The sequence below is a fragment of the Corythoichthys intestinalis genome, chromosome 20 (assembly GCF_030265065.1).
Source record: "Corythoichthys intestinalis isolate RoL2023-P3 chromosome 20, ASM3026506v1, whole genome shotgun sequence".
NCBI lineage: Eukaryota > Metazoa > Chordata > Actinopteri > Syngnathiformes > Syngnathidae > Corythoichthys > Corythoichthys intestinalis.
In genome coordinates this window covers 18224634-18239029 of record NC_080414.1, presented here as the reverse complement: position 1 = coordinate 18239029, position 14396 = coordinate 18224634, and the positions used below count along the sequence as shown (strand labels likewise).

The 14396-nt window shown below is 37.7% G+C and overlaps 1 protein-coding gene across 3 annotated transcripts in view; it reads right to left on the bottom strand.

Annotated features, from left to right (window-relative positions):
• arfgef1 (ADP-ribosylation factor guanine nucleotide-exchange factor 1 (brefeldin A-inhibited)) overlaps positions 1-14028 on the bottom strand; it is a 45449-nt gene extending 31421 nt beyond the window's left edge. The window contains exons 1-2 of one of the 3 annotated variants that reach the window (XM_057824341.1): positions 13600-14028; positions 2363-2393 (exon numbers count right to left, since the gene is read on the bottom strand). In XM_057824341.1, coding sequence (XP_057680324.1) covers positions 2363-2393; positions 13600-13723 — 155 coding nt within the window. In that variant the 5' untranslated portion in view covers positions 13724-14028. The remainder of the gene's footprint in view (positions 1-2362; positions 2394-13599) is intronic. The other 2 variants (XM_057824342.1, XM_057824343.1) reach the window with 2 other exon arrangements.
• Between the last annotated feature and the right edge of the window lie 368 nt (positions 14029-14396).

Here is a 14396-nt window from a genome sequence, read left to right as displayed (position 1 = left end):
CATGTTATTCTGGCTCATTCAAATTTTAATATCTGAACATTTAAATATGTTAACTAAAGTGCAATCACATTCGTAAATTAATGGCTTCTGGTTTTTGAAATGTAAATAAACCAATTTATTGTGATAAGACAACAAAATTGCAATAACTGCATTAACCATTAAAGTGAAGTCTAACTGTAACTGTAGTCTTGAAACAAATCTGAATAAGGAAAAACATTGCAATAAAATAATGCAAACTGGTTAAACTTGAGAGGAGCTGAGATCTATCATGACAGAACATCGCTTCAATGATATCTGGCGCCATCTAGCGTCGTGAATGGGTATAACAGCTAGACCGCGAATGTAAGACGACCTCCACTTTTTCAGTCTTATTTCAATGCAAAAAACACCGTCTTATATTCGGGCCAATACGGTACTTCCGAACCGCGGACATGTTGGCTGTGAATCCAGGCGTGTTTGCAAGACAGCATCAGTTAGCGTGTTGCTTCTCGCCGTGTTCAGATTTTTATTTTGATCACACTATTTGGCGATAAATTTTTGGTCTTCAAAACATTTCAACCGATCATGTATTATTAACTATTTTTGGCCAGTAGTTTTCGGCGCCGAATTTTCCGTCATGTCACTAATATTTAAGTCTGCTACAATTTGCTTCAATTCATGATCAATTTAATATTAACTGTAAAACAATTAGTTCCATTTCACCCGAAGCGATAAAAAATACACAGTAATTTAAGATATTTTGGACAATTTTGTTGCCAAAATATTTGAGACATTTAGCGTTCTGATTGATTTTAATTCAACAATGCTTAACAAATCTATATATCGATCGATCGTTACACATTCAGAAAAAAACTACAACATAGTTCCAGTGGTGTTAATTTCATTTTACTTTAAAAAACTAATTAATTACAGGCACAAATTACTTCTCCCCAAAAGTAATTGAGTTAGTAAATCAGTTACCTCAAAGTAAGAATAATTAGTGACTCGGCAAAGTAACTGACATTACTTTTCATGTTCTAAATTATTACATGATCCATTCGATAACGTCTTTCACATCAAATATGTTTACAGTAACTGACTGAATTGAACTGTCTTTTTCATTCCAAAAAAAAAAAAAACATAGGTCACCCAAACTTTAACCGTACCGTCACACCCCTTATGTATATAGATATATTTTTTAAATATGCAGTTGAGGCTTGAATGTCTTCCCTCTTTCATTTTTATTAGTTGTTTTGATATTTAAAAAAACAAATCACACATGGTTTATAAATATACGTCATTCAAGAAAATTTGAGGTCAAGTGACTATTCTTGGTAATAAAAACAAATTATTATTATATTGTAGCATCTACAAGGACAACGCCCACTTGGTGATGATAATGCATACTGAACAGTCCATTATTTTCAATTAATTGTACCCACCTAATCGCCACGAACTGTATGTAAAAAGTTTCCCTAGTGTTTAACATGACGCTCGCCACGCTAAATGCTAATGCTAGCCAGAACGTGAATGCTATCCTAATGGTCTGAGCCACCTAGCATCGCGTTTGCAACGGCGTCACAACCCTCTTCCCCTCCTCCACTCTCCCGCTCTGCTCTCTCCGAGTCTCTCAGTCATTACTCGCGTCATTCGACCAACGTAGTTACGCAGAGTAACGCAAGACTTTACGTCTTCAGTAAAGGTAACGGCTTTGTAAAGATGGGAACAGTAATTATTTGATTACTCACTACTGACAAAAATAACGCCGTTAGCAACGCCGTGATACTCTCACGCCGTTAACAAGACTGCATAGTTCTACTTCTTATTAACACATGAAGTATATATTAAATAACAATTCACTGAACCTGACTTACATTTTTTCCAAAATAAAAATTATGACCTTCAATCCTTCTTCAATGGCCCCACCAAATTAAATAAATAAAAAAGTTTGTTCCCTCTTTTATTGAGTTCACCTAGCAGAAAATCACATCACTGATATTCAATTAAATCTGCCTCTATAGTTAATATCATATCCCAGCAGTCCTGCTGTTCCTAAATCTGATTCTTGCACTTCACTGCGAATACCGCCTTTTACGAATAACGTCTTTTAAACTTCGCCACAGGATTTCCAAAAAAGCATTTATGTGCCAGCTGCTAAAATAAAGCAGTTTTTTTCATGGTAATTTTGCAAAAAGTCAACTACAATGTTAATATGAAGAGAATGGAGGAGACACAAACCGAGGCAGAGCCAAGAGAACTTTACAGATGTGAGTAAAAACAAAGCACACAGTGTGTTCTAGTAGCCTTTCGTTGAACTCTGCAGAGTGCCTTCATGCACGCTTGTTAAGTCAGCAACTGCGTTCGTGTCTTTGCAGGCGCTCACCTTAATTTTTCTGACTCCTCCTTGATTTCCTCTGAAAGAGAACACAAACAAATATGAACTTTAGCAAGTTCGCAGTAGCTCATTCACAGTGATTGACGACAATAGACGCCCAATCTATTTTGACTGCAGATTGGACATCTCTTGCAGTTAATATAAAAAATTATGCTAGTCGACTAACCATCGATTATTTTTGTGATGATTCAAATAATCGGCTCATATGACATGACATGCTCAAGACAAATCAGAATATTTACAGTTTTTTTTTTAATTTGTTGGTTATATTTAAAGAATTAAAGAATAGCGTACCGCACGAGTGCTATTTTTAGACCGCAAAGCAGCGTAATGTCACCGTCGTAAACCAGAAGGGGGTCAACATAGAAGACGATAGCTTTCTGCCAGTTATCGCTAAAAAAAAACACATTCTGAGTAAACACTGCTGCTATGGGACTTGTAGAAACAACTCTAGACATTACGACCGTCCACATATGAAGGGTGTTTTCTTCATTCGTTTCCCGAAGCCAAAAACTCTCAAGGATGAATGTGAACGACGGACTTGTGCGGACGTTGATGTGCTAGCCACTCCAGAGCCCTGAAACTAACAAATAACTTGCAAACGAAACGGAATTTGTTGAAATCAACTCCACCAACTAACTAAACTCCTGCTAACTCGAAGATTAAATGTCAAAAATCCTGAACTTCCTCTTTTAAAACTGGAGAATACCATTGTCAGTGGCATAAGGCAATGATGGAAAGAAAAAATGGTGTCGATAAAAAGCTACCTTTGGATCAGGTCGGCTCTTTTTTCCGTCTTTTTCAGCCCTCTACACTCAAGCCATCTCTTTACCTGAACATTTGTATGTTCTTACTAGGGCTGTCAAACGATTAAAATTTTTAATCGCGTTAATCACAGCTTAAAAATTAATTAATCGTAATTAATCGCAATTCAAACCATCTATAAAATATGCCCTATTTTTCTGTAAATTATTGTTGGAATGGAAAGACACAACGCGGATATATACATTCAACATACTGTACATAAGTACTGTATTTGTTTACTATAACAATAAATCAACAAGATGGCATTAACATTATTAACATTCTGTTAAAGCGATCCATGGATAGGAAGACTTGTAGTTCTTAAAAGATAAATGTTAGTACAAGTTATAGAAATTTTATATTAAAACCCCTCTTAATGTTTTCGTTTTAATAAAATTTGTAAAACTTTCAATCAAAAAATAAACTAGTGGCTCACCATTGTTGATGTCAATAATTGCACAATGGGGCTGAAACCCATAAAATCAGTCGTACCCAAGCACCAGCAGAAGCCGACATAACACCAAAAAAAAAACAAGTAACAAGTGCACATGACACTCTGCTGTCATTTTAATCTGTTTGAGCGGGGCATGTGCATTAAATGCGTCAAATATTTTAACTTGATTAATTTAAAAAAATAATTACCGCCCGTTAACGCGATAATTGGGACAGCCCAAGTTCTTACACATCTTTACCAGTGAATATGGCACCAGGGACATAATTTTCGGACAGAATTAGTATGTTTAGCTCAGTAGACATTATTTGCATTCGTCTAGCATGAGTGACACAAGCAAGTTTGACCCCTCTAGCAACACTTTCTAGCTTCATGAATATTAATGAGCAAAGGTGACGTGTTACGTGCGGTACGCTATTTTGGACAAATTTTAGCTCAATAATGTTTAACTGCCTAACAAATGGTTGCTGATTAATTCCAATGCCAAATAGTTGATTAATCATGGCAGCACTAGTGTTTATGGATGTTCACATTAAAGCAAAATTCCCTTCCGTCGTTTCTGCGCTTGTTTTCGCTCATTCCCAAGAGCATCCAGAACTTCAGTCTATCTATCGATCTGTTCCACTGTTGCTATAGTTACACTGTTCAAATCCTGGTGCCGTTAAGGCCCTTGACACCCGTTAAGAACGAATTCTCCCAGGGTTTCTGACTGGGCCGACGTGGCTGAGATCTGCGTGTTGACTATTGGACGAGGCGGTCCACCAATTGAATTCATTCAAGAAGCTTTCAAAGCAGAGGAGAAGGTCACAAGATATACAACCGGCTAATCATTCCTTCGTCCTTGAATTTTTTTAAGGCTTTCGAGCATGAAGGAATGCAGGTACTTCCCAAACAGAAAGAGCTACTGTAGAACCTGTAGTATTACACGGCTGGAAAGGAGATATTATGCATTTTTCCCCCCACTATGCAAACAGTTCACGTCAGTTTTATTAACTCTTTCAATGGCAGCCATTTTTTGAAAAGACAACCTCCTTCGTATTAGCCGTTTTCTGTGTGCGTTTGTGTGTGTTTTTTTAACTTAATATGGAGATTACCAAATGAAGGATTTGACTTTTTTACTACCGTATTTTTCGGACTATAAGTCGCCGTTTTTTTTTTTTTTTTCTCTCCATAGTTTGGCTGGGGGAGCGACTTATACTCTGGAGCCTTATGTGTGAAATTATTAACACATTATTTGATCATTTCACATGTTATTTTGGTGTTTTGGAGTGACGCTGATGGGTTGGTAAACTTGTTAGCATGTTCTTTATGCTATAGCAATCTGAATAACTCTTAATGGCTATGTTACGTTAACATACCGGCCACGTTCGCATTTCGTTGTTCATGCATCATGTAACATACTGTACACTTATTCAGCATTCTGTTCTCTATTGTAATTTTTATTTTAAATTGCCTTTCAAGATTAAATATCTGTTCCATTTGTTGCATTTTATCAAGTAAATTTCCCCCCAAAATGCGACTTATACTCCGGTGCGACTTATAGTCTGAAAAATACGGTACCTTAGTCAGTTTCCCAGTAATAAGCAGTAGAACATAGTTTGGTTTCACCATTAATCACCTGTTTTGGAGAAAAAAATGGAGACAAGGTTTTTGTGATTTTGATACAAACAGGTTTTTTTAGGTCTGTCAAAATTATTGCGTTAACGGGCGGTAATTAATTTTTTAAATTAATCACGTTAAAATATTTGACGCAATTAACGCACATGCCCCGCTCAGACAGATTTAAATGACGGTACAGTGAAATGCCCACATGTTAATTGTGTTTTATGGAGTTTTGCCGCCCTCTGCTGGCGCTTGGGTGCGACTGATTTTATAGGCTTCAGCACCCATGAGCATTGTGTAAGTAATTATTGACATCAACAATGGCGGGCTACTAGTTTATTTTTTGATTGAAATTTTTACAAATTTTATTAAAACGAAAACATTAAGAGGGGTTTTAATATAAAATTTCTATAACTTGTACTAACATTTATCTTTTAAGAACTACAAGTCTTTCTATCCCTGTGTCGCCTTAACAGAATGTTAAGAATGTTAATGCCATCTTGTTGATTTATTCTTATAATAAACAAATACAGTCCCTATGTACCGTATGTTGAATGTATATATCCATCTTGTGTCTTATCTTTCCATTTCAACAATAATTTACAGAAAAATATGGCATATTTTATAGATGGTTTGAATTGCGATTAATTGCGATTAATTATGATTAATTAATTTTTAAGCTGTAACCAACTCGATTAAAAATTTTAATCGTTTTACAGCCCTAGTTTTTTTTTGCTTTGGTAATAAAAAAAGCTGGAAATTGCTGCGTTTCAATCAGAAATAATAAAAGCTATATTTGAAACTTTTGGGCAAAGTACAATTATTATTATATATATATTATAATTTCCATTATTTGGTATTTCTGAATAGGCTTCGTAACGCTTGTGAATTCCTATCCCGAGAGATTTTACTGAAGGAAAATGTATGCCTAAAACCTTTTGGGTATGGAGTTGTGATAATGTGACTGTGGGTACGTCAAAAAAGTTTTCGTTACACTACTGAGATATATTTTAGTATCGAAACGTCTGGGAAAAAAAACTAACGAAAGTAACAACTTTTTGCCGTATTCAAGTGGTTTTATGAAACATATGCATTTGCATTTTTTCATTGCTAAAAAGTGCTTAATTGCAGTATTCCAATGGGCAACCTTTCATGTAATTTGCATGGGGGGGCTCAACATTACAGTAGACTAAAATTAATCATCAAAAAATCAAAAGTGGGAGGGATGGCCACCCTCCCATTTCAAATGGATTGGACGTCCACTAGTGATAAACTCATTCCAATTCACAGCGGAAGCTTGTTTTTCTGTTTATTGGTTCTTTGTAGAATATCCTAGAATGATTTTCTGACCAATGTATCGGCATATCGTCAGATCGTTATCACGAGCTTTGTATCGCAAATCGTATCGTATCGTGAGGTACCAAGAGGTTCCCACTCCTAGTTTGTTTCTCAAAAAATGCCCCAAAACCAACGGGAAGTGACTGAAAACCAAGAGCAAATGACCTGGAATGTCCCAAAATCAAACTCGTTGGTTGCCATTGACCACCATAGATGTCCAATCGAATGAATTTGACGTCTACTTGTGATAAACTAATTCAATTTGCAGCAGAAATATTAAAAGAGCTTGTTTTTCTGTTTATTACTTGTATAACAAAATAATGTAGAATTATTTCCTGAACCGTGTATCGGTAATTGTTATATCATTCATCATATTGTGAGACCATTGTTATCGTGAGCCATGTATCGCAGATCGTATCGTATCATGAGTAGAGGAGTTCCAAAAAAATCGATTATTACATGCATCGCGATTCGACACGTGACGATTCGATTACCATTCATAAAGGCTCAAAAACGATGATTTTCCCTCATAACTTTATGACAGCCACTCGTAGCAGAACGAAATTCAAGACACGTCTGCCGCTCGGACACCTTTAACGGACGCACACACGTTATAATGGATGCTGCCTGTAACTGAGTGAGAGATTTGCTCTTTTCCAAAAGACTGGAAAATAAATTTGTGTATGAGACAGGCGGCGCGTTTCTGTGCGCACGTTATTTTTTTAGAGCGAGAGGGGAAGAGAGATAGTTTGTTGCTCCTCGTCTTTCACATGTCCAGCTGTAGGTTCAAGTCATGCCAATTGAAAAGTGTCCTGAGTGTGTTGCTAAGACCCGTGTGCGTCTACAAGAGGTGAGTACACAAACCCTCTTGTACTGTTTAGCCTTTATTGTTGTTGTTTTTGAGGTGTTAACACTTAGCGCCGAGCGCTAAGCTAATTAGCTTATTCGCTAACGTGTATTTCATATGCAGAACGTGTAAAACCATGATTAAGTACAGCTGTAACACTAAAAACATGTGAAATACTACAGAAATCAATGAAAACAAAGTATATTGGTTAAAAGAAGGCTTATTTCTAAAAACACTCTGTTTCCAGAATTCATTCCACCTGTGTAACTTTCATTGTATTGTTGAGTGAAATAAGTACTCCCTTTAAAATGGTCAATGTTTTTGCACTTTTCTTGTAAAAATAAATAAACAAAAACACATCTTAAGGGCAGGTTTATGTGGTATGGGCATGTTTCCATCGTTCCTTTTGAATCATTAGGATATTTCAAATAAATAATGGCCAAAGATTTATTTGTCTACTGTATTAATTAGTAATATTCGATGCATCGATAATCGTGATAACTGTGATCATCGTCAATACCGTGATCATCGTTCAAGAATCGAATCGTAGCCCCCTGAACCATAATCAAATCGAATCGTGGGGTGTCCAAGATGGTACACCCCTAATCGTGAGGTTCCCATCCAGAGTCATATCTGTGTCTTATAACCGTGTGTGTGTGCGAACGCCCTACTGGCATATTGTGCTCTTATTGAATTAGCGTTGATCAAGCAGCTTAACTCGAGCCAACCTGGCACGTTTCGCCATTTGTCGCAACTTGAGTATGCACGACACTTTCTGTTTTTTGCTTGACCGGTTTGTTGCATTTCATTCGTGCTCACCTGCAGTCTATTTATAGCATGTGAGCTTCCGGGCACGTGAATGATGAGCAAATATAGTAAAGCGAATAAGCCTATCACAATCGCGCCATGCTTTTTTGATTGAAGTCGGCCCTCCTAAAGCTCCAACTGTGAGTTTTCCTCCTTTACAGCACTTTCCAAAGCAGCGATAAACATGGCAAAATTCCCCCGAGAGCTCTGAGGATTTGTCAATTAAAAAGGCAGCCTGGGCGCAGCTGATCCACTAGCAAGGCGGGGGGCAAACAGTAAACCAAGAGGACCCCTGACATTTCTTTTGTGCTGACCGGGGCGGTGCAATCCCAGTTTCTGCATCACAACCGGAAAAATGCGGCTTTCAACTCATTGGATTAGACGTCTATTGTCGTCAATGGCGCTGAAACGCGATCATGCTGTTCCACTTCATCTTCACACGGGATAATTAATTCATAAGCCATCTCAGGACTGTAGGAGGCGTCACGGTACACAAGACGATATATAATGAATGGAGCGATCGGGTTGGAAATACAACCCATTTATAAATAAATTCTCCAACATCTTCAAAATAGATAAAAGGATTATTTATGTGTTCAGAGCGAGCGCGAGCCCTGACACACGCTGACACGAGCGCTGCGAGCGAAAGCTCATTATCGGGATAGCTTGCCACCTTTGGGATTACGAGGGTGCGCACTTTGTCTGCGCCAGGAGGGGAGAAATAATCAGAAAGCATTGATTTGGGAGTTTAGGTGGTGGAATTTCAAAAATGATTATTTAGTTTAAAAAAAAAAATGGAGAATGTTATTTGATGCTTTTTACATCGGAGTTAAAAAGTGAATTTCACATGTAGAATAGAGATTAGTGTCGTAACAATTACCATATTTTTTGGACTACAAGTCGCACCTGAGTATAAGTCGTACCAGCCATAAAATGCCCCACGAAGAGGAAAAAAACATATATATAAGTCGCAACGGAGTATAAGCATTGTTGGGGGGAAATTTACATGATAAAATCCAACACATAGAACAGATATGTCATCTTGAAAGGCACTTCAAAATAAAAAAATACAATAGAGAACAATATGCTGAATAAGTGTACAGTATGATAATGTTACATGATGCATGAACAACAAAATGTGAACGTGGCCGCTATGTTAACGTAACATAGGTATTAAGAGTTATTTAGATAAGCATAGCATAAACAACATGCTGACAAGTTTACCAACCCATCAGTGTCACTCCAAAACAACATGTGAAACGATATAATAATGTGTTAATAATTTCACACATAAGTCGCTCCAGAGTATAGGTCGCACCCCCAGTCAAACTATGAAAAAAAAACTGCAACTTATAGTCTGAAAAATATGGTAGAAAAGAAATATATATTTAACAGAGTAAATTGTGTCACTTCAAATAAAAAAAAATAATTGAATAAAAAGAAAATAATTGTACAGTTGCGCAGTCCCTCTACTTACGAATTTAATTCATTACAGGACCTGGTTTGTAAGTCAATAAGAATACATTATAAATCGATTAATTCGTGCCACAGCCCGAAAACCTACACTAAATCCTTAATAAATACTACAAATAGCAATTATACATAGCAAAACCAACTATAAATACAATTCGGAATAATAATTTAACAATAATACTAATGTAACGAATCGGGTTCTAATGTGGCATGTGTGTTTTGCATGCTGTTCCTGAACGCACCATGTGACTGACGACAGAGTGAGAGAGGTGCGTTAAGAGTTTTTACTTTCGCTACACGACTTCCTTGCCGATGTTACAACAATAATAATTGTCAACTTAACTTATAAAGACTGGCGAACAGAGGTCGGAGGAGGACCGTCAAGATCTTGTTGTTTAGCCACAACAGGATTCATGACCTTATTTCTATTTGTCCTTCACACATCCGCTGAAAACAGAAATGTTGTTTAATCCATCTGCAGGTAACCGGGAGATTGATTTTTGATTCATTGATGATTTTACGACACTGTTCGGGTGTGCGCTGGTCCTCATGGGAACCGCAGTCTTCCTTAAGGCATAACACTACCGCTTTTGTCCACCGGCGTCGCTAAAATCGACCAGAATTGAAAAGCTACCAAGTGTTGCTTTAAAATATTTATTCGAAATTATTTCCATTTTATTTAATCTTTTTTTTAATGTATTACTGTTATGAACATTTTTGACAATTTTTACATAGGCATTCCTTAACTCATTCACTGCCGTTGACAGGGATAGATATTACATTCATTTCAACTGGGATAGCTAGCGTTGAGTCATAATTTTTACTGCCATTTAAATGTAATTTCATGGTTAAAGCGCACATTCACAACAAGAAATTGGAATTTTCTTGATAAAAATATCTCACATAAATCCAAATAAGAAAACTAAATAACAAAACAAAGCTTTTCTAATTGAGCTTTCCCAAGTCATTAAGTAGTCACTCCTTGGCAAACACTTTTAGTTACGACCTGGCGCTTATCGTGGGCGCACACGCGGCGTCCGTGCAGCATAAGCTTCTAAACGTGCGGGGGCGCGCCTTCCTTTAATGGTCAACAAGGTACAAAAAAATCCCATTGGCAAAGGCTATAAACTGGAAAGCGACGGTAGAAATGAGTGGTGCAAAAGTAGGCCGGGAGCACAGTCATTAGAGACCATTGCGTTCCTTTAGCCAAAGACTACCAGGTGACATATTGGCATTCTGAGGAAAAGGTCAGAGCGAGGATGACGATGATACACTCCGTCTCGGAAAAACCTTTCACCTTGCTCTCGATGACTTACTTTGAAGCCATTGAAAGTGCACCGGCAGCTGTGTTTACATTTAGTAGGCATAATAACTAGTGTTGAAGGGCTATGTAAAAACACGGGTGAAATAGTGAATTCAAATCACTTGTGACCTGCTATAGAGATGTTCAGCGATAGTGCAGAGATGTCTCTGAGCCTCAGCGCGGAAGGAGATTATGTAAGTCACTCGGTATTCTGGGTCACGCAGTTGTCCTTTCAGATGTATATATTTTTTTTTTTATGCGCTGCCACTCTACTGCTGTTCACGCTTCGTTTTAGACCAGGGGTGTCCAAACTTTTTGCAAGGGGGCCAGATTTGGTGTGGCACAAATGTGGGGGGCCAACCTTGGCTGACGTCCTTTACGTAGAACAATATATTTAAGCAGATTTTAGCAAGCCATTCTGTGTGTCACATTTGCTTTATTATTTTGTTTAAATTATAATTTCAACTAGCCTTTGTGGCGTTCTCTTTCGACTGTCGGGCTCTTGTGAACTGCTGCTGTAAAATTAAACTAGCTTCAAGTTAATTCAATTTCTCGCTACGTATCTTCCCTGTAATCTTGTCGTACATGTCAGCGTGTCTTGTTTGGTAATATCGCCTCACATTGAACTCTTAAAAACAGCGACTGTCTCTTTGCAAATGAGGCAGACACAGTTGTGTATTTTAGTGAAGAAATAGAACAATTTCCACCTATCCTTGAAACGTCGGCCATTGCAGTCAATTTTCTTTTTTATGTTGATTGTCGCCAATTTAGAAAATATGGAATAAAGGGTCACACGTGGTAATGTTGCTTAGAGTGCTGCTGCCTTTTAGTGGGTAAATGAGGAGCAGCATTTAGTGTGTATGCTACTTCATGTGATGGTAGCAGTACTGCTGACCAATTTATTAAGTCTGTGTGCAGGCCAGACGTTATTGATTTTATGATAGAGGCTGGGGGCCGGATGAAATTTGACAACGGGCCGCATTTGGCCCCCAGGCCGGACTTTGGACATGTCTGTTTTAGACAAATCGACAACTAATTATCAAATGGATCAACGGGTATTTTGTTAGTCAATCAATTGGTGTTGATGTTGACCTCAAAATTGACCAAATTCTCTTTTAAAAGTCTAATTTTTTTTGTTAAACACCCAAAAATATTTTAAAAAAGGGAAAAAATTCTGTGTGTTTTTATATGTATTTTTTGTACACATTTTTTTCATTAGAGAAAAAGCAGTAACTATTCTCCTTTTTTCTCTCACGGATAATCTACTAATTGACAATTTATCTATGATCAAATTAACCGACAACTATTTAAATAGTTAGTTAATCATTTGGAGAAGTTGAGCTTTAAAATGTCTAAATAATCTTGTTTTAGCCTTTAAATAGAAAATATTCTCCAGATATTTTTTAAATGAATAACGAAAAAAAAAACATTTGAACAAAGAACAAAAAAAAGCAAAGCGTTAACATTCTTTTTATCTGTATACCATTTTAAGTCACCAAAAAATAAAATAATGGACTTAGTTATAACCTCTGTGTTCTCAAGGTCACCCAACTCACACAGGTGGTTGTTACCACACAAGATGCTCTCATTGTGTCCACTCTGGGCATCATATTACACTCATGACAGAACAAAAGCCTCGTTTGTCCAGAGCTTGCTTCATAAATAATGCCCATGTGGAATTATACTGCTCATACATCTTCAGTGTGACTCAAATACGAATGCCATCTATTTTTGTTGTGGAAATTGTGTTTATTAAAAGCTAGAAAGAGATGCGATACACCTGTTAGCACCTAGCGAGAACGGCTACATCTTAAACCGGAGGTGACATGATACAGAATTCGAAATAAGAGTTTAGAGATTATGTAAAGATGGTTTACCCGCTTATTTGAAGTGTAAATTAGATTATGACATGTGTCCTCATATAATAAAAGCCTTTATTTTATTCAAATGCGAGGTTAAACACATTCTAAACATTTTACGAACAGTACTAAACTTTTAATTTCATAACTTACCGGAAGTCTTTTCGTCTACTTCCGACAGCGGCTTTACCCTAGCTTAAAAAGGTGCTCTGACAGCTGTCACCTTTCTCTTTTCACGTCGACAAATCATAAATTTGGCACCACAATGAATTAATTTTAACCCCTAGAAAACGTGAATTTGATAAAAATATCAACAATGTCGCTGTCGCGTTTTAAAACGTGCACCAGGAAGGGACGCCGACACTCCGCTTCTTTGTGGCCTCAATTCTATGCAATTAAATCGCATATCATTACAGTTTATTGACTGTAAACTGTTAATACACGCGATTGTGTTAACTTTTTTAACAATGTCTCTCTTCTCTGGCTTACAATTTTATTAAAACAGCTCTACCTAATAGCCCTTCTTTGCACCATTTCCGCGTTGAAAATCGCATAAACAAACAGGCTTCGAAGGCTTCAAGAGACAAAATGGCGTTGAGGACAACAAATCATCAAACACGTCGCGGGATAGCCGGTTAATGACTATGAGGAGCTGCGTGACGTGTCTAAATCAATGAGGACGGACGAAAGAAGTCGCGGAGGGGGGGTGTGGGGGGGGAGACCAAAAACAAGGCAACTTACCGAGTGCCACTTCACAGGCTTTACGTAGCTGGGAGTGGTGGGCTTTCTTCACCTCCTTGTCGGCTAAAATCTTCTCCAAAGCTCTTGTGAGGAACATGTTTTTCGTCTTTTTGCCCTCAAACATGACGCACCGGAATTCGGGGCGCGGTATGTGTGTCTCAGGAGAGGAGAGGTGATGGTGGGGAGGGGAGGCTCTTGCCCACAAAAACGATGGCTTCCCCTCGCCTCAACGTTGAGCCTCGATCAGCCAGTGAAAACACAAAAAAGAGACAAACACACATAAACACGAAAGGTGGGCTTCAATCCCGTCCGATGGCCATCAACGACTTGCCTCCTGCGCCATGTTGGAGAGGAAACGACGTCACAGTGAGGCAGCAGAGAGGCAGCGGCGTTGATGCTAATGTTTATGCTAATTAACTGTGCATAAACGCGAGAAAAACACAAATATTTTGCCTTGAATGTGAGGGAATAACTTTGTGAGAAGTTGTTACTAGAAATTGTAGAAAGGTACGCTAAAAGTTTTTGTAGATGTGGCAGCAAATGTGTATGTTACCTGTCAAAAATGTTGGGGCGGGACTTCCGGCTAGATGTACAGCACAGGTGCCAAACTCGCGGCCCGGGGGCCAGATTTGGCCTGCCATGTCATTTAGTGTGGGTCGCAAAAGTAAATCATTTGCATTGACTTTTCATGTAATTAAAATAAAATTGAATCAAAATTTTAAAATATTTAGTTTGTTTTTTTTTTTCAAAAAGGGAAAAAAAATCTTTGCATTTAAAAGAAATGAAAATAAATTAAC